Source organism: Crotalus tigris, unplaced genomic scaffold (assembly GCF_016545835.1).
Source record: "Crotalus tigris isolate CLP2741 ecotype Arizona unplaced genomic scaffold, ASM1654583v1 scf7180000018376.1261969, whole genome shotgun sequence".
Lineage (NCBI taxonomy): Eukaryota > Metazoa > Chordata > Lepidosauria > Squamata > Viperidae > Crotalus > Crotalus tigris.
In genome coordinates this window covers 172,892-192,488 of record NW_024096972.1, presented here as the reverse complement: position 1 = coordinate 192,488, position 19,597 = coordinate 172,892, and the positions used below count along the sequence as shown (strand labels likewise).

General features: G+C 53.1%; 1 protein-coding gene across 2 annotated transcripts in view; it reads left to right on the top strand.

Annotated features, from left to right (window-relative positions):
• Positions 1-7,328: 7,328 nt before the first annotated feature.
• PCDH7 (protocadherin 7) overlaps positions 7,329-19,597 on the top strand; it is a 78,012-nt gene continuing 65,743 nt past the window's right edge. For both annotated transcript variants that reach the window (XM_039351952.1, XM_039351953.1), the window contains exon 1: positions 7,329-10,599. In XM_039351952.1, coding sequence (XP_039207886.1) covers positions 7,357-10,599 — 3,243 coding nt within the window. In that variant the 5' untranslated portion in view covers positions 7,329-7,356. The remainder of the gene's footprint in view (positions 10,600-19,597) is intronic.

The following is a 19,597-nucleotide window of genomic DNA, read 5'->3' as shown; positions in this document are numbered from 1 at the left end:
CCTCCTTTGCAGATCTGGTTCAGATCCAAAATCTGGGGGGGGGGGAGAGGTAGATTCCCAAATGAGAAAAGTCAGCTCAGTTGGAACTGTTCAAGCAAATCTTTTGATGGGTGGGGGAGACAGGAACAAGGGAAATGAAGGGGCTCAGAAGTGGCTTAATGCCACCATCCCCACTCCATTCCACAGGGGTCTCTCTCTCTCTCTCTCTCTCTCACACACACACACACACACACACACACACACAAGGCTCACGAATTAACCCAATGGCAGAGAAGAAGGAAAAGAACAGTTCCCAGCCCCATCCACTTCCATTCTCTCACCCTCCAAGGCTTCCCCAGAAGAGCAGAGGTGGTACCCAGGGCTGTTAGCCTCCCCTCCCCTCCCCTCTCCTGGAGGAGAATCTCCACTCTGGTGATTGATGGGGAAAGAAACCTTGTGCCTTCAGCACAATTATAGGGGGGGGCCTTGCAGGACCCTATAAATCACTGTGTGGGGGGGAAAGAACTGAGTGCGAGCTTGGCAGAAGGCGGATCAGCTTTTCTTGGAAGGGGAAGGAGGGGGTCAGGGGGAAGGAGGGAAAGAGGGATTGCGGATTGGGGAGGGGGCTTCTCTCCCACCCACCCCTGCTCTACTCAGCCCCAGCTAACTGGGCCAAGCAGGCTATTGGTGGTGCTCCAGTGGTTTCCCGGAGGGGGGGGGAAGGAGTGTGTGAGCACAGAGGAAGAGGGGCTAAAAGAGAGATCGTGGATGGGGAGGGGGCTTCTCTCCCACCCACCCCTCACCCCTGCTCTACTCAGCCCGTGCCAACAGGGCCAAGCAGGCTACCGGTGATGCTCCAGTGGTTTCCCGGAGGGGGGGGCAGAGTGGGTGAGCCTAGAGGAGTGCGTGGGGGGCTCCTGGTGACGGGGTTACCTCTGCTTGCAGGGGGGGAACCCATCCAGCGTGAAGGTCGCCGCCGCCACCGCATTCCGGAGCTGGGAAGGCACCGGCGGAGCGAATGCAGGAAGGCGCTGCCGAAGAACGAAGGCGGAGGGGGGAAGGGAGGAGGGGAAGGAAGACGGGGCGAGGGACGTTTATTGGGGGGGGGAGGGAGCCAGCATCCTCGGAACCTCGCCGGGAAAAGCCGACCAGAGGGAAGCGAGGCGGGTGGGGGAGCAAACACGCGTGCAAAAGAGAGCATTCCGACGAGCAACCCGCCCAAAAGAGGGGCAAGGCTGGTTTTCTTTCTCCCCCCCCCCACCCCCTCCCGCGCATCCACACCCGCTACACACTGCGTCGCCAAGGGCGCGGCGGAGGATTAAAGCTGGGAGGGGGGCGGCCAGGGGGGGGTCCCCGGGCCACGTCCCCTTGCAGCCCCTTGACCCCCCCCGTCTCTTTCCCCGGATTCCTTTGGGGTCTCGGCTAGGATTAGATCCGGGCAGTTGCCAAACGACCATCGCCGTCGCCAAACCGGGATCGAATCCATGGGAGGGGGGGAGGTCCCATCCTTGCCGGGGGAAAAAAAAGAGGGGGGACTTCAGCTTCCACTGGGCTTCCCGCAAAGGCAAAACCGGGCGAGGGGGGAGAAGGAAGCTCCTGGGCGGATGCGAGGGCAGAACCGCGGTGCGAAGCGCGCTCCAGCCCGGGGACGCTGGGCGGAGACGGTCCGCCTCCCGGGAGGGGCTTTGGAAAAAGGGGGAGGGAGGGAGGGGGAGATTTGGAGAGGGGTGGAAGGGGGGGCGGGTGGGGAGGGGTTTTGGAAAAAGGGGGAGGGTGAGATTTGGAGAGGGGTAGGGAGGGGCTTTGGAAAAGGGGAGGGAGGGAGGGGAGGGGGGAGATTTGGAGAGGGGTGGAAAGGGGGCGGGCGGGGAGGGGCTTTGGAAAAAGGGGGAGGGAGGGGGAGGGTGAGATTTGGATAGGGCTGGGGAGGGGCTTTGGAAAAAGGGGGAGGGAGGGAGGGTGAGATTTGGAGAGCGGTGGAAGGGGGGGGCGGGCGGGGAGGGGGGGGTTTGAGTCAAAGCCGCTTGACAAACAATGCGGAGATTTGGGATTAATCCCGTTTAACCCGCCGGGAAACTGCGCCTCTTCCCGGTTTCCTCTCGCCCCCCCCCCACCACACGGGGACTGCGGCGAGGCGCACTGCGGCTGCGCCAAGAAGTGGCTTTTTTAATTTATTTTTTTTTTCCCTTTTCTCGCTGATGCTGCAGATACTGGAAAGGGAAGAAGGCGAGCGAGAGAATGCCTTCTCCCCCCCCCCAACACACACACACACACACACACACACACAATCATACGCACAGCTTCAGGTCGAGAGGGGGGTGGAGAGGGAGGGAAGAAGAGGCGGACCCGTTGAACTGCAGGCTCTGCCAGCCAGGAAGGGAAGCGGCGAGCTGGAGCGCCGGCAGCTGTCTCGGGAAAAAAAAGGAAGGAAGCGCCGAGCCGTTTCGGAGGCGGGTGGAAGAGGCAGCCACCCCCCCCCCCTGCTCCCCGGGAAGGGGATTAGCTACCTTCTCGCCCCCCCCCCCCGGACTGCGGCCAGGGGTTCCCCAATCCCCTCTCCCCCCCCCGGGAGAGGGGCTGGCTGGGTGGAGAGGAAAGGAAGGGGGGCCTGGAGAGACACCCCCCCAAAAAAAAGAACGGCTGCAAAGTAGCGGCTCCGAAGTGCTGCAACGGCCGCGGAGATGCCTGGAGCCCTCGCGGAGAGAAGCGATGGGGGACTTCGGCCAAAAGTCCTCCGGTGTGGAAGGTGCCCGCGGATTTGTTTTCTACCGGGCGGCTCTCCCGAGGAGAGGAGAGCGGGTGGGGGAGCTCTCCAGCCTTCCCCCCCCTTCCAGACCCACAAGTTTCCCGTCCCCTTTCGCCCCCAAACACTCAGGAGTTCGGCTTTCTTGCCCTGCAATCACCACCTTCACCCACCCAGCCCGGGCGTCTCTTTGGCCCCCGTCCCCCCCCTCGCCAATTCGCCAGCTGGAAAAGTGAAAGCAAGCCCGGAAGGAGCGGCGCCAACCTTGCAAAGCCAGCGAGCGTACGCCAAGCGCCCACGCGCGATTCTACCTCTCCCCCCCCCCTAAAAAAAAGGAAGGAAGGAGAAGAGAGAGAGAATGGAGGAAGGAAGGAAGAAGGGGAAGGAAAGAAGGAGAAGAAAGAGAAGGGAAGGAAGGAAGGAGAAAGAGAAGGGAAGGAAGGAAGGAAAGAAGGAAGGAAGGAAAGGAGGAAGGAAGGAGGGAGAAAGAAGGGAAGGGAGGACGGAAGGAAAGGAGGAAGGAAAGAGAAAGAAGGGAAGGAAGGAAGGAGAAAGAAGGGAAGGAAGGAAGGAAAGGAGGAAGGAAGGAGGGAGAAAGAAGGGAAGGGAGGACGGAAGGAAAGGAGGAAGGAAAGAGAAAGAAGGGAAGGAAGGAAGGAGAAAGAAGGGAAGGAAGGAAGGAAGGAAAGGAGGAAGGAAGGAAGGAGAAAGAGAAGGGAAGGGAGGAAGGAAGGAAGAAGAAAGGGAAGAAAGGAAGGAAAGGAGAATGGGGAAGGAAAGGAGGAAGGAGTAAAGAAGGAAATTACCGCTTTCTTTCCTAGGGCTCCCCGCGCTGCCCCCCTTTCTGCGGTGTGGGGGGTGGAGGGTCATTTCTCCCCCCACCCCCGCCGCCACTGCGAGGACAGAGAGCGAGAGAGACCCTGCCAATCCGCCTCCGGAGCTGGAACGAGGCCTCTCCGGGTAAACCGGGAGTGGGACCCGCTCTCCCCCTGACCCCCCCCCCAGCCGCAACCTGTCGCCGGAGGGTAAACGGGAAAGCTTGTATAGAGCGCAAAGCTCGGCGCCTCTTAACTCCGCCCCTCCCTCTCTGCTGAGTCCGCCTGCCCGGGCTTCTCTGCTGCAGGAGCCCAGGCGCTGAGTTGGGTTTTTTCTTCTTCTTCTTTTTTTCCTTTTCTCGGCCGTTTCTCCGCCACTCGGGGCCAAAACTTGCGCGTCTGCTGCCTCCTTCCTTCCCTTCCCTTCTTCCTTCCTTCCCTTCTCTTCTTCCTTCCTCCCCTTCCTCCATCCCTTCCCTCCTTCCTTCTCTTTCTTCTCTTTCCTTCCCTTCCTCCTTCCCTTCCTTCCTTCCTCTTCTTCCTTCCCTCCTTCCTTTTCTTCCTTCCTTCCTTCCTTCCTCCCCTTCTTCCATCCCTTCCGTCCTTCCTTCCCTTCTCTTTCTTCTCTTCCCTTCCCTCCTTCCTTCCTCTTCTTCCTTCCCTTCCCTTCTTCCTTTCCTCCTTCCTTCCTCCCCTTCCTCCATCCCTTCCCTCCTTCCTTCTCTTTCTTCTCCTTCCTTCCCTTCCTTCCTTCCCTTCCTTCCTTCCCTTCCTCCATCCCTTCCCTCCTTCCTTCCTTTCTCTTTTTTCTCCTTCCTTCCCTTCCCTCCTTCCTTCCTTCCTCTTCTTCCTTCCTTCCCTTCCCTTCTTCCTTCCCTTCCCTTCCCTCCTTCCCTTCTCTTCTTCCTTCCCTCCTTCCTCCCCTTCCTCCATCCCTTCCATCCTTCCTTCCCTTCTTTCTTCTCTTCCCTTCCCTCCTTTCTTCCTCTTCTTCCTTCCCTTCCCTTCTTCCTTTCCTCCTTCCTTCCTCCCCTTCCTCCATCCCTTCCCTCCTTCCTTCCTTTCTCTTTCTTCTCCTTCCTTCCTTCCTACCGCGGCCCTTGGCCAAGCGTCAACCTCTCTCTCTCTCTCTCTCTCTGTGTGAGTGTTTGGGGAAAAAAACGGGGGAGGGAGGGGCGCCCCCGAGCTCTCTTGCAGCAACCAGCCGCGCTTGAGCGAGACGAGCCGGTGGGGGGGGGGAACGAGAGGGGGGGGGGCTCGCTCGACAAACAAACACAATTGCGGAGCTCCGCCGGAGAAGGGAAACTACGGACTCGGCTCGCTTTTCATTCACAAATTAGTACGACTCTGCCTGGATTACTCCCACAAAGCTAATCCGCCGCAGCCTTTCGGATCTCAGTGATTTTGGGGGGGGTTTATACCCCCCTTCTCTCTCTCTCTCTCTCTCTCTCTCTCTCTCTTCACCCCCTCCCCTCCAAGTTCCATAATTACGGATGCAATTAAGCACCGGTGGTGCCATTCACGTGGGAAGCAGCTTCGCTTACATCCCTTCTTCCCCCGGTTCGATTCCCTTCTAAGCTTAGCTATTTATGCGCTATATTAAAGAAGGGGGATGTTTTTTTGGGGGGGGTCCTAGATAATCGCCTTTGTCGCAAGCACCCCTCTCACACACACACACACACACACACACATATCTCCCTAACCTTTGAACGGGAGTGGGGGGGGAAGGCGGGAAGTGAACTTGAATGCCGGTTTACCTGCATTGGGACAGCAAGGGACAAAACGGCGAGTCTGCAGTTCGCTTTTTATGAATCCGCTCTCCAGGCGCTGCAGCCGCCGCCGCCGCCGCCACCGAGTCCTCTGACACAACGCAGGTAAGAGCGGGGGAAAACACACACACACACACACACACACACACAACGCAAGCACGCAAACACGCGCGCGCAGACACACACACACACACACACACACACACACACACAGACACACAAGCTGCGGGAGGCGAGAGCAAAGTTGCAACGCCTGACCGAGCCAGGCGGAGAAAAATCTAGCTTTTATTATTATTTTTTTTCTTCTTCTTCTTCTTTCCCCTCCTCCCAACATCCCCAGCTCCATTTACGGTTCTGGCCGAATCTATCTGGCAAGCTTTTGGGCACCGTCTCGCTTTGTGACTAATGACCTTGCGCAGAGTTGTGGGTTGGTTGTGCTTCCTCCCTCCCTCCCTCTTTCCTCCCTCGCTCATTTTCTTTGGGGGGGAGGGGGAGGGGAAGGGGAGGAGGAGGAACCTCTTTTAAGGAGAAGGAGTGCAGCGTCCGAAAAATTGGATTTTTGGGGGGGGGGATGGGGTGGGGAACCAAAACGGGATGGCTCCGGAGCTGCTCCGTAAACCAAGAACACTCTTCTCTCCCCCCCTCCCTCAAATACATAAATAGCTTCAGCTGTCAGCCCCGGAGGCGGTAGATTTGCTTGGGTTCTCCGGAGGCTTAAAAAAGAAAAAGAAAAAAAAATCACCTAGCACTATCTATTCTAGCGCTAAGAGAGAGAAAGAGACACACACAGACAGAGAAAGAGAGAGAGACTGGGGGCTGCTGCGCCCTCCCGCCTCCTTTTTCCGCCGGACCCCAGCGCTGTTTGAATGAAGCGATTGACTTCCCCCCCCCCACCGCCCTCTCTCTCTTTCTCTCTCTCTCTCTCCCTCCCTCCCTCCCTCCCCCTCCCTCCCTCCCTCCCTCTCTCTCTCTCTCTCTCTCTCTCTCTCTCTCTCTCCCCCCCCAGCCTTTTTGTGCCGAGCGGCGGAGAGGCGAGAGCTAACACCTCGGCGCAGAGCGAGAGAGTCAAGCCGGGAGACAGGCAGAGAGAGAAAGAGAGAGAAAGAGAGAGGGAGAAGTGAATTGAACTAGAGAAGAGGAAAGGGAGAGGAGAGGAGAAGAGAAGAGAGGAGAGAGAGAGAGAGAAAGAAAGAGAGAAGGTGGGGAGAGCGGCAAAGCGAAGCCGGATTCTGATTTTTTTTTTTTTTCCCCCTGCTGTCGTACCTCTGGCTTTTTTTCTCTCTCTCGCCAACCTTGCGAAGTGATTCCAGCGCCGTTGGAGGAGGAGGAGGAAGAGGAGGAGGAGCGGGAGAGGAGGAGGCGGCGGCTAAGGAGGAGGAGGGGGGCGGAAATCCTCCCCAACCTATCTGCGGAGATGCAGCTTTTTTGAAAAAAGCCAAGCCACACATTTGCCCCGTGAACTGTGAGGAGAGAGCAACTGCAGAAGGCAGGAGAGGAGGAGAAGGCGAGGAGGGTGCACGGAGAGCCTCCGGTCAAACCAGGCTCTCTGCTTCTCTTCCCCCCCCCCAACCCCCGCACCCCAATCTCTCTCTCTCACTCACTCACTCACACACACACACACACACAGAGAGACGCGCCATCCCGGCTTCTTCTGATTTTTTTTCTCCACCTATTGCACCAAAGAGGATGGGAAACGCGAAGTTTTTTTTGCCCGAGCCGGCAAGGATTTTATAATTGAACTTCAGCCCGACCACCGAGGCTTGCTTTTTTTCTTTTTTTCTTTTTTTTCTCCCCCCCCCCCCACCTTCTCTCTCTCTTTCTCTCTCTGCCTCTCGGCTGGCCGAGCAGCAGCAGCAGAGGGATTGGGAAGGGTGGCAAAGAAGAGAGGACGAGGAAAGACCGTTTTTGTTTTTTTTGTGTGTGTTTTTTGCCTCGCAGGGCTGCTTGGGGGGGCAAGGTGGTAGTCTTTGGCCGGAGAAGGGGACAGCCTGTCCGTGGAGGGGGGGTGGGGGGGTGGGCTGGCCTGGGGGCGTCCTGCAAGCGGTGGAAGATGCCGGCGCTTCTGGGTTTGGTGCAATCGCGCTCCTACTACTCCTACTACTACTGCTGCTACTGCTGCTGGATTCTGCTGCTTTTGCCTCCGCCGTTTTGGCTCAGCCTGGCGGCGGCTAAACAAGTGCTGAGATACCGCTTGGCGGAGGAAGGGCCGGCCGATATTCGGATCGGGAACGTGGCTTCGGACCTGGGCATCGTCACCGGCTCGGGCGAGGTGACGTTCAGCTTGGAATCGGGCTCGGAGTATTTGAAAATCGACAACATGACGGGCCAGCTGAGCACCACGGAGCGGCGCATCGACCGCGAGAAGCTGCCGCAGTGTCAAATGATCTTCGACGAGAACGAGTGCTTTCTGGACTTCGAGGTGTCGGTCATCGGGCCCTCGCAGAGCTGGGTCGACCTCTTCGAAGGCCGGGTCGTCATCCTGGACATCAACGACAACACGCCGACGTTCCCATCCCCGGTGCTGACCCTCACCGTCGAGGAGAACCGCCCGGTGGGGACCCTCTACCTGCTCCCCACCGCCACCGACCGCGACTTCGGGCGCAACGGCATCGACCGCTACGAACTGCTGCAGGAGCCCGGGGGGGAGGCCGGCAGGCGCGGCGCGGGGGCCACGGTGGCAGCTGCAGCCGCCTCCGCCGCTGCTTCCGACGGGGCCCTGTATCCCGGTGGCAAGAGGAGGCAGGAGCCCGACGGCCCGGCTCGGAGCAGCGTCTTCGAGCTGCAGGTGGCCGACACCCCCGACGGGGAGAAGCAGCCCCAGCTGATCGTCAAAGGGGCTCTGGATCGCGAGCAGAGGGACTCCTACGAGCTGAGCCTGCGGGTGCGGGACGGCGGGGAGCCGGCGCGCTCCTCGCAGGCCATCCTCCGCGTCCTGATCACCGACGTGAACGACAACAGCCCCCGCTTCGAGAAGAGCGTCTACGAGGCGGATCTGGCCGAGAACAGCAGCCCGGGCACGCCGATCCTGCAGCTGCGGGCCGCCGACTCCGACGCCGGGGTGAACGGGCAGATCGAGTACGTCTTCGGGGCGGCCACCGAGTCGGTCAGGCGCCTGCTCCGCCTGGACGAGTCGTCGGGCTGGCTCAGCGTCCTGCACCGCATCGACCGCGAGGAGGTGAGCCAGCTGCGCTTCACCGTCCTGGCCCGCGACCGCGGCCAGCCGCCCAAGAACGACAAGGCCACGGTGGCGCTGACCATCCGCGACGAGAACGACAACGTGCCCACCATCGACATCCGTAAGATCGGGCGCATCCCGCTCCGCGACGGGGTGGCCAGCGTGGCCGAAGACGTGCTGGTGGACACCCCCATCGCCCTGGTGCAGGTCTCGGACCGCGACGAAGGGGAGAACGGCGTGGTGACCTGCACCGTGGTGGGCGACGTGCCCTTCCAGCTCAAGCCGGCCAGCGAGGGGGAGGGCGAGGCGCAGAACAAGCGCAAGTACTTCCTCCACACCTCGGCCCCGTTGGACTACGAGGCCTTGCGGGATTACAACGTGGTCATCGTGGCCGTCGACTCCGGCAGCCCCAGCCTGTCCAGCAACAACTCGCTGCTGGTCCGGGTGGCCGACACCAACGACAACCCGCCCGTCTTCAGCCAGCCCGTCCTGGAGGTGCCCTTTCCGGAGAACAACGCCCCGGGCGAGCGGGTGGCCACCGTGCTGGCTACCGACGCGGACAGCGGCAAGAACGCCGAGCTGGCTTACTCTCTGGAGCCCTCGCCTTTGGCGGCCGAGACGCCCTTGGGGCTATTCACCATCGACCCGGATTCGGGCGACTTGCGGGTCCAGGCGGTGCTGGATCGCGAGCAGCGGGACACTTACGAGTTCCAAGTCACGGCCCGGGACAAGGGGGTGCCTTCTTTGCAGGGCTCGGCCCTGGTGGTGGTGCGGGTGGCCGACCGCAACGACAACGAGCCCCGCTTCATGCAGGACGTCTTCACCTTCTACGTCAAGGAGAACCTGCAACCCAACAGCCCGGTGGGCATGGTGACGGTGATGGATGCCGACCAAGGGCGCAACGCTCAGCTCAGCTTGGCCATCCAGCCCGGGGGCGCGCAAGAAGCGGGCCAGGGCACCCCCTCGGACCCGAGCATCTTCTCCATCGAGAACGACACGGGCACCATCTACTCCACCGTCTCCTTCGACCGGGAGTTGCAAACCAGCTACACCTTCCGCGTCAAGGCGGTGGACGGAGGCGAGCCGGCTCTCTCGGCCACGGCCACCGTCTCGCTCTTCGTCATGGACGAGAACGACAACGCGCCGGCCGTCACCTCGCCCGCCAACAGCTCCTACACCGTCCTGCCTCCTTCCAGCAGCCCGCGCTCCGTGGTGGCGGCCGTGCAAGCCCGAGACGCCGACGCGGGCCAGAACGCCGAGCTCAGCTACAGTTTGGTGGGCGGCAACCCCTTCAAACTCTTCGAGATCGACCCGGCCAGCGGGGTGGTCTCGCTGGTGGCCAAGCTGGCCCCCAAGCACTACGGCTTGCACCGCCTGGTGGTGCAGGTCAACGACAGCGGCCAGCCGCCTCAAGCCACCACGGCTCTGCTCCACGTCTTCGTCAACGAGAGCTTGGCCAACGCCAGCGCGGTGGAGAGCCAAGTGGCCCGCAGCTTGCACACGCCCCTGGGCCGGGACATCGCGGGCGACCCCAGCTACGAGCTGAGCAAGCAGCGGCTGAGCATCGTGGTGGGCGTGGTGGCCGGCGTGATGGCCGTGCTGCTGCTGATCCTGGTGGTGGTCCTGGCTCGCTACTGCCGCTCCAAGGGCAAGCACGGCGGCTACGAGGCGGGCAAGAAGGACCAGGCGGACTTCTTCACCCCGCAGCCCCACGACAAAGCCAAGAAGCCCAAGAAGGACCGCAAGGGCAAGAAAGGGGGAGGGGGCAAGCAGCCCCTCTACAGCAGCATCGTCACCGTCGAGGCTTCCAAGCCCAACGGGCAGCGCTACGACAGCGTGCACGAGAAACTGTCGGCCGCCGGCAGCCCGGCTTTAAGCCGCTACCGCTCCGTCAACGGAGGGCCCGGCAGTCCGGATTTGGCCCGGCATTATAAATCCAGCTCGCCTTTGCCCACCGTCCAGCTTCACCCCCAGTCGCCCACCGCCGGGAAAAAGCACCAGGCGGTGCAGGACCTGCCGCCGGCCAACACCTTCGTGGGGGCGGGGGACAACATCTCCATCGGGTCGGACCACTGCTCCGAGTACAGCTGTCAGGCCAGTAGCAAGTACAGCAAGCAGGTAAGAAGACTCTTTTCTTCCCTCCCCCCCCCCATGTTTCCCAGGCTTTTCAGGCTCAGCCCCGAACTCTGCAGGAAACCTGCCCCTCCCCCTCCCGCCTATTTCCCCCCTCCCCCCAGTGTTTGGCAGCCTCTCACCGGTAGGACCTAATAGTAATTGGTTCGAGGCTGTGTGTGTGTAGGTTATGGTAGCTGTTGGGTTTATCTAGCTTTCCTGTGGCTTGGGCAGGTGTTTAAGGAGAGCAGAATTTGCAGCCTGAAATGAGGTAGGGGTTCAAGGAGAGCAGAATTTGCATCCTGAATGGGGCAGGGGTTCTAGGAGAACAGAATTTGCACCCTGAATGGGGCAGGGGTTCAGGGAGAGCAGAATTTGCACCCTGAAGGGTAGGGGTCCAAGGAGAGCACAATTAGCACCCTGAATGAGGCAGGGGTTCAGGGAGAGCAGAATTTGCACCCTGAATGGGGCAGGGGTTCCAGGAGAGCAGAATTTGCACCCTGAATGGGGCAGGGGTCCAAGGAGAGCAGAATTTGCACCCTGAATGAGGCAGGGGTTCCAGGAGAGCAGAATTTGCACCCTGAACGGGGCAGGGATTCAAGGAGACTTCCATTTGCCCCATGGAGGTGTCTGCATGGTTGGGTGGCTGCAGAGGATGGCCAATGGATGGATGAAGCTGGACCCAGGGCATCCCTAGGCTACAAGACCCAGAGCCTGGCATCCCAGCCCAGGGAGCCTTGGGTTGCCCGATCCACACACAAACCCACACCAAATCATTCCTCTCCTCCTTGTTGCAGGTTCCCCCCCCCCCACGTCCTGTTTACTTTCAGCCACATACCTGTGTCCAGCAGGGATAGGCTGAGTTTGACTCCTTATTATCTGGGGTAATTGCTATTTGAGGGACCCACATCCCGAAGGCATGTTGTGGGAAAGCTGGCCTGCATCTACCAGCAAGGGAACAGCTTGATTTGCACTACTGGTTGGACCTGTTTGGGAGTAGAGGGAGCTGATTGGAGGAAGGAAGGCGGAAGCAACCTGGCTTGATTAACCATAGTTAAGGGAACGACAGCTGTGGGCAAAGGAGTCATCTGCCTTACTGCAGGCAGGCCAGGCCCGCGTCTCCCTCCCATTCCTGTTACACCTGTTGTGTGGGGGGCTGAGGAGTGGTACCTGGGAGGTGAAGATAGGATCCTTCACCCTCCCTCCCCCCCAGGTACCATTCCTCAGGCCCCATACAACTCCCTGCCTTTGTGCAACTAATACATTTAGTACAATGCCTTGTGTCAAGAGCCTTGTCTATCTTCCTAGTCCTCTTTTTCACAGGGGAGACTTAAGTGGTTCTTAGCTGCACCTGGCTTAAAGTAATATCTCCTGCTTTCTTCTGATACTGTCCAAGGACAGTCTCCTGGTGTTTAAATCCTTTTTGTCCCTGTCACAGTGATCATGGAGGGAGGCTGGGGTGGGCAAGAAACAGAGGCAATATAGATGTACCTTTAAGTGACTTTAGGAAGGCGTGAATAAATCTGTAACTTAAGCAGTGGAGAAAAGATCCTTAATCAGGCAGATCCGCAAGCAGCTGACCTTATTGTATTTTGGTATCCCCCATATCATATTTCTCCAGTTTTTGACCCGGCATTCAGAGTTGAGATCTCTTCAGTTTTGACCTTCCTTGAGAATAGAGATCAGCAAGATCTAAAGAAATTCCTTGGTTTGCAATTGTTCCAAACTAGTGTTAGGTCTGAGAAAGAAAGAATTGTTCCAAACTAGTGTTAGGTCTGAGAAAGAACAAACAAGAATGTAAGTGGGGTAACAGGTATTGTATAATAACCAGGCCCCCTTTTTCCATTCTTTATCCTGCTGTTGTATAAGCCAGGATACTTAAAAGTGGAAAAACAATTGCTCTACATAGAAGTGGATTCTTACTGACAGACAGTGAATACATGCTGGATATTAACAGAGGTGTCCCCAAACCTTAGCTTTCCTCCCTGTCACATTTGAGCCACACATCAAATGCTGGCAGAAAGCCACAATTAAATGTACAATTGTCCTCCATTTACAAACACAGGCAAACACATAAGGAGAAGGATGTTATTATTATTTTTTTAAAAAAAAACAAATCACAAAGTCACGCTTGCGAAAGGCTGAAACTCAGTTCAGTTGCATGGGACAGCTGAGCTTTTGAATGACAGCCCTACAGTTTCATTTCTGTATCTGCCAGAGAGACAGAGAGAGAGAGAAGGAGAAGGAGAGAAAGAAGGAGAGGAGAGAAAGGAGAGAGAGAAGAGAGGAGAAAGAAAGAAGAAGAGAGAGAGGAGAGAGAGAGAGAGGGAGAGGGAGAAAGAGAGAGAAGGGGAGAAAGAAGGAGAGGAGAGAAAGAAAGGAGAGAGAAAAGAGAGGAGAAAGAAAGAGAGAAGAAGAGAGAGGAGAGAGAGAGAGAGAGAATTTCAATGGAAAATTTGGGAGAAGATGGAAAAACCTTAACCTGTAAAATAAATTGAATACTTCTTGGGTTTAATTGCCAAGATTAGCATGATATAAAATAGGCCACTAGAAGAAACGCACATTATTTATTAGCATTGTATGATTTCTGGTTAACTTTTCAGACTCTGGAATCATGCATAGAAAAGAGAGGGAAGTTACCTTATGGGTTTTCCATGATGGAAATCAGAATCTCATTCATAAGCCACATGCCCTACAAAACACAAACAGTTAAGGGGGACCCAGCCTTTTGCAGAGCCTCATTGCTCAGAATATCCATGCCTTTGCACAAACACATCTCTATGTCACGAGGAGCAGGGATAACTATAAACAGCAAGGGAATGTGATTCTTCCTGAATAGTTTTGACGATTACAAAGCCCCAATATTGAGGGATTTCTGTCCAGAAAGCTCACTGTTGAAAGAACTAAGTAATCTCCGCAACCGATATCCCCTTTTGCAAAATGACGCAGCTTCTCCCATTCTTGGGAACCATTCCATGGGAGAAGCAGGACCGATTTTTACCCAGTTTTCTTTGAGGAATCTTCCAGAATCTAATCCCAGAGAACACTGTGGCTGCATTTATTGCCGTTGACTCTCAAGAGCCCATCTGAAAGCATTTGAATTCTCCCTCTCTGATGGCAGATTGCAACTAAAGCACTGTTCCCTGGCCTGTGGCACTTCCAATTCCATTAACCTGGTCTAGCCCTGAGAAAGGCAAAATAATCTGGAGTTACAACAGCTCATTTTTTCTACAAACCAGCGGTCAGTAAGTCTTCATTTAATGCAGTGGTTCTCAACCTTTTTAATGCTGCGACCCCCAACCGGTCATAAGTCGAGGACTACTCAACCGGTCATAAGTCAAGGACTATTCAACTGGTGCAGCACCATTTGCAGAATGGGACTTTTGGCAGGCTCAGCAGGGCAGAGACAGCCTGGACAATTCCTATTGGCCTTTGAAAGCCAATAGAATTAGACTCTATTCAAGAGAGTCTATTCTATTGGCTTTCAAAAGCCAATAGAATAAAAGGGAGTAGCACAGCTAAGGAAAAGGGGGAAAAAATGGCAGACTGCGTTGTTTGGCGACCCCCCGTGAAATGGTCGTTCGACCCCAAATGGGGTCCCGACCCACAGGTTGAGAACCACTGATTTAATAAGTCCTTCAGTTGCGGTGCAACTAATACTGAATACCGGTGTCACACACTCTGATTGTGTTGGGGAGAAATAGCTAGGCCTCCTTGTTCGATGTTTTTTACTCTTCCTCTGAAGAGTGGGAAGAAAACATTCATTAAATCCAAAAATGTCCTTTAGATTTGGAGACCACCTCTTCATGGAAACATTCAGCCTGACCTGTTTTGTGATTTCTTCCACCAATTTAAGTTGCATCAAAGGCACCTGCTTGGAGACTGGTGGCCTTATATATATATTGAGTCAAACTCATTATATAAATATAGCACTCCCAAATTTGACCTGTTCAGTTGCTCAGTAGATAATCTCTTCTTCCTTTTGATCTGACCTTACCAGCCCAGAAGAAAGAATATTTGGTTCAGAAGTAGACAATTCTTTTCAGCATTTACCTTGTGGGGAAGAAGCCATTTAACTGTGTTGTCACAGTCCAGCTATAGTAAATAACTGCATTATCTAGAGCAGCACGGCTGAAATTCCATTATAGAGAAATGGGTGCTGGTGAATGCAGATGCAATCTCTGCTTTCCTAAGTAGTTTGAAACAGAGGAAAAACTCTTACGTTTGCATTTTTCTTCTTAAATGTGCAAATTTGGTTCCAATGTATAGGCCCAGTGCGAAGGCTGTGGGCTTTATGTTGTGAGATCTCTTAGTTTACTGAGGGTGAACTTTTATCATGTGCTTTTTCCATATGCATATTTGGATGTGCCCAGTAAGCATTTTGGTGGGAGCAATATATACAGAAAGTTCGTAGGATATATTTTTTTTTAACCAAATGAATGATCTTTAGTGCTATTGCTGTTGCCATTGTTTTTTCAAGGGGATGGAAATAGATAACAATTTTGCTGTCTGCAATTTTGCCTTACGGAGCATTTCAACCTGTATTTTATTTTGGCACACTTCAGTTAGCTCTTCCCGGAGAGAAAGTTAATTGCAGTTTGAAAACCCTTGCCAGGAAATGATATATTTATTTGAGCCCCCCCCCAAAAGGTTTCCATCAGGTATCCTTAAAATTATAAATAAAACACACAGTCTGGTTAATAATAGCTGTGGCTGATCTTGGTCTGGATGCCATTCATCTGATACTAGTTTGCTGAGTCACCCACTTGAGAGGAGTTTGAAATGGCTAAAATAATCTTAGATTTGAATCCAGTTAGATGTTGGGAGGTGACCCAAAGGTTGTCTGAAATGGTTGAGAGTGTGAATCCTTGCAACATTTCAGCCTTCCAGCAACTTCAGATAACCTTCAGGCGACCCTTGAGAATATTCATCAACATGTTGCAAAGTGACTTCAGTTGTGAAAAGTTTTCGCCTCTAAAACGATTTCAAATTCATCCTGGTTTATATAACCCCCTCGATCTGGAAATTCTAGAGACATCCAGAACTTGATAGCAGACCTCCTTTTGTTTCTTAAGTTGGTTTGAAAGAATCTACGATAGACTAAATGGGAAGGTTAGAGCTTAATGCTGGGAACTTTATATTCCCCGTTGGGTTTTGTTTTTAAAAGCTGGCATCGTTGTATACTCGACCAGTACATTTATTAACGCTGCAGTTGTGTGCCTTGGATTTGTAGAAGCACTGCAGTCTTTGTGGTTAAGCACACCAAGAGATAAACAGGTCTGTAGACTGAAGAACCTAAATAGATATGTATTTAGCAGGTTATCCAGCCAGATAAAGTCTTGTGCCTTTTCATCTCAATGGTATGTTCTGATTTTGTAAAAGCTTTGCAGAATTGCAAGCCTAACAGGTGGGGAGTTACATAAATAGCATACATGAACTTTCCAAACCTCAACAAGTGCCATTTGAACATTGACGGGTTTTATCAGTCGCAGCTTCTGCAGCTTTCCAAATGGAGAACCAGATGGCATTGATGTTCATGATCCTTCCCCAAAGCATGAAGGATCAGTTTCTGGTGTGATGTTATTGGGGGGTATTCAATGTGTCTCATGGGTGGGCGTGGACAAGGGGGAAAAAAAGCAATGCTCAACAACTTACTGGAAGAGGCTTAGCTTTTTAATGAATATTTGCTTGCCTTTCTGGGACTGTTTGACCCTCCCTTCCTCCCTCCCTTCATTCCTTCCTTTCTTCCTTCCTTCCCTCTCTCCCTTCCTTCTTTCCTTCCCCTTCCCTCCCTCCACTCCCCTGCCTCCATGCCTTCCTTCCTTCCTTCCTTCCTCCCTCCCTCTCTCCCTCCTTCCTCTCCCCTGCCTCCATTCCTCCCTCCCTCCCTTCCTTCCTTCCTCTCTCCTTCCTCCTTTCCTTCCTTCCTTCCTTTCTTCCTTCCCTCCCTCCCTTCCTTCTTTCCTTCCTCCTCCCCCTCTCCCCTGCCTCCATTCCTTCCTTCCTCCCTCCCCTCCCTTTCTTCCTTCCTTCTTTCCCCCCTCCCTCCTCTCCCCTGCCTCCATTCCTCCCTCCCTCCCCTTCCTCCATTCCTTCATCCCTCCCTCCCTCCCTTCCTCCCTCTCTCCCTCTCTCCCTTCCTTCCTTCCTTCCTTCCTTCCTTCCTTCCTTCCTTCCTTCCTTCCTTCCCTCCCTCCTCCTCCCTCCCTCCCCTGCTTCCATTCCTTTCTTCCTTCCTTTTTCATGGAAGTTATAATGTGGGAGAGATTGCAAAAAAAAAAAGGGGGGGGTGGAGAAAAAAACAGCCTTTCTTTGAAATACAATGAGTGAGAATAAGGCTCATTAATGTAATTAGAACGGGTCACTGATGCCTTTCAATGTCTGCAAAGTTGTTGGGAGGAAGAGCAACAGGTTACGCAGGGCTAAGTAACGAAGCAGAGGCCGGTGACCAGACACAGCACATGAAATCTTCTCGCTTTTCTGTTTCAAAATTAACAAACGGAAAAAGCTTCCCAATTACATCAGTTGGCTTGGGGTGGAAGTGAAGTTAATTCATGCCTCGGGATTGCTGAAATCCAAAAATAAATAAATAAAATCCTGATATTCCGGAGGCAGCATAGGCATATATTTCCTTTCATGTGTTTTCCACTGAAGTTTGGAAAATTTAAAGTATGAAACTTAGCACGCCCGCTTTGGAAGCCATGGAACTTTGTAGCATTTAAAGCGTTGTTTCATGAAAACCCACAAACGCATAATAATGCTACCTTAACCTACAAAATTGCAACACTTATAGGGAAAACTGTACCAGGACAATTCAAGTCCTAATAGACTCAGCGGGCCTTACTTTCGGGAAAAGCTGCACGGATTGCTGAAGTTGCCCCACACACTAAGTCTTGTGGAAAATGAAAAGACTCTTACGAATTCCAGAGGGTTTTAGCAGAGAGATTTATTGCACAGGTTCAGAAGCAGGAGCAACAAGCAATTCTGAACCCCGAGGATGGGTTCAGACTTCAGTTTTATACTTTCCTTTTCTCAGGAACAAAGGAATACACATTGAAATACACATTGTAATACATTAGGTTCGTTTCTCACGGGTATACAATGGAGAGTTTGCTACATACATTGTATCCAAGTGCAATGTGCATTAGGTTAGTCACATACTACTAACACAGCACTATTCCAGTAATTATGCAGACACATCATTATTCTAGTGATTGTTCGTTATTCCACATTATAAGGGTTATGATTTTTTTTTTAAAAATGAGACTTCAAAAAGATGTCAGAACCTTTTAAACAGCTTCAGACCTACTAACTAAGCATAAACAGCTATTACTTCACTTTGAAAGTGAGGAGGGCAACGTACAAGTTGAATAAATGATCGTTATTACTATCTTGCTATATTGTTAGCTTACTCGGCCCAATTGATGTACGCCATTCCCTGGAAGAAAAAAAAAAAACATCTTTCTGCATTTATTTGTTTTCTTTTCTTCAAAGGATATCCTGATCAAGTATCTTTTAAAGTATGATTTCTAGGGAATTGGAGCTTTGGGGTCTAATGCTCCCTTTATGTGCTACTGTATTTCTCAGAATTGAAGGAAATTATTGGATATCTTTGCTTTTCCTTTTATTGGGATTGCCTTAATTCAGTGGTGGCGAACCTATAGCACGGGTGCCAGAGGCGGCACTCAGAGCCCTCTCTATGAGCACACGCGCCATTGGCCCAGTCCTAGACCTTCAGCTGGGTTTTATAAAACCTTTTCACTTTAGTGCTGCTGTGTACAAAAAAAAAGGTTCAATCAATCAGTCAATTTCAACTTCTCATGGGAAAAAAAAAGATCTTGCAAAGTTGGAAATGATTGATTGAACTTTTTAGTCCCACCCAGTCTGCCGTTACCACTGCAGCCATGCCCAGCCAATGGGCATGCCTACCCAGCATCCGACGATGCATACGTGGGTTTTGCATTGCAGTTTGGGCACTCGGTCTCTAAAAGGTTTGCCATCACTGCCTTAACATTTGTGTTGTGGTTCCGGCTAATGAAACATTCCAAAGAACTTCCAGGCATTTATTTTCCTAAAAGTCTTTTATTGTTACAAAATGTCAGCACAGGCACAACGGAGGGATGCTAGGATCTAAGTTCTCTTCCTCTGAGCAGTTAAATTATCAGCATGTTCCCTCCCTAAATTAGCCATAATATCTCACACTATCCAATTAGTGCAAAGGTCAAATGTTTTCTTCCTCTTTCTTTCCCTGGCTTTACCCCCAACGCCCCTTCTGCTCTTTATTAACCCCATATTTACCAGACAATTCTGCATATTGTCAAAAGCAAGAATATACAATATTTGCAGCGTTGACAGTTTGCACAGAGAGCACTGGATATTTAAGTATGGCTCCATTTCAGCATTAGGAGAAGGATTGCTATTCAGGATTGTTTGCAGATTGTCTTTGCGTTTCAGAATTCAATGAAACAAGAAAATATAGGATGGGACCTTTTTTAAAAAAGCAGGGGTCTCCAAACTTGGACTCTTAAAGACAGGGGCCCCCAACCCCTAGTCCATGGACTGGTACCGGGCCACAGCATGCACAAACAAGCAAAGCCCCATCCATGGGATGCAGGCAGCACACAAAATCACGGAACCTCCAGTCTGCAGAAAAAACCTTTCTCCACGGAACCGGTCCTTGGTGCCCAAGAGGCTGGAGACCTCTGCTTTAAGAAAGCCTGGCTGGCTGAAAAATTCTGGGAGTTGAAGTCCACAAGTCTTAAAGTGGACAAGTTTGGAGAGCCCTGCTTTTAAAAGGAAGAGACTTCTTCCATTGAATAATAATAATAATAATAATAATAATAATAATAATAATAATAATAATAGTAGTAGTAGTAGTAGTAGTAGTAGTAGGAAAGGACCTTGGAGGTCATCTAGTCCAACCCCCTGCTCAGGCAGGAAACCCTATACCATTTCAGACAAATGGCTGTCCAGTCTCTTCTTAAAAACTTCCAGTGTTGGAGCA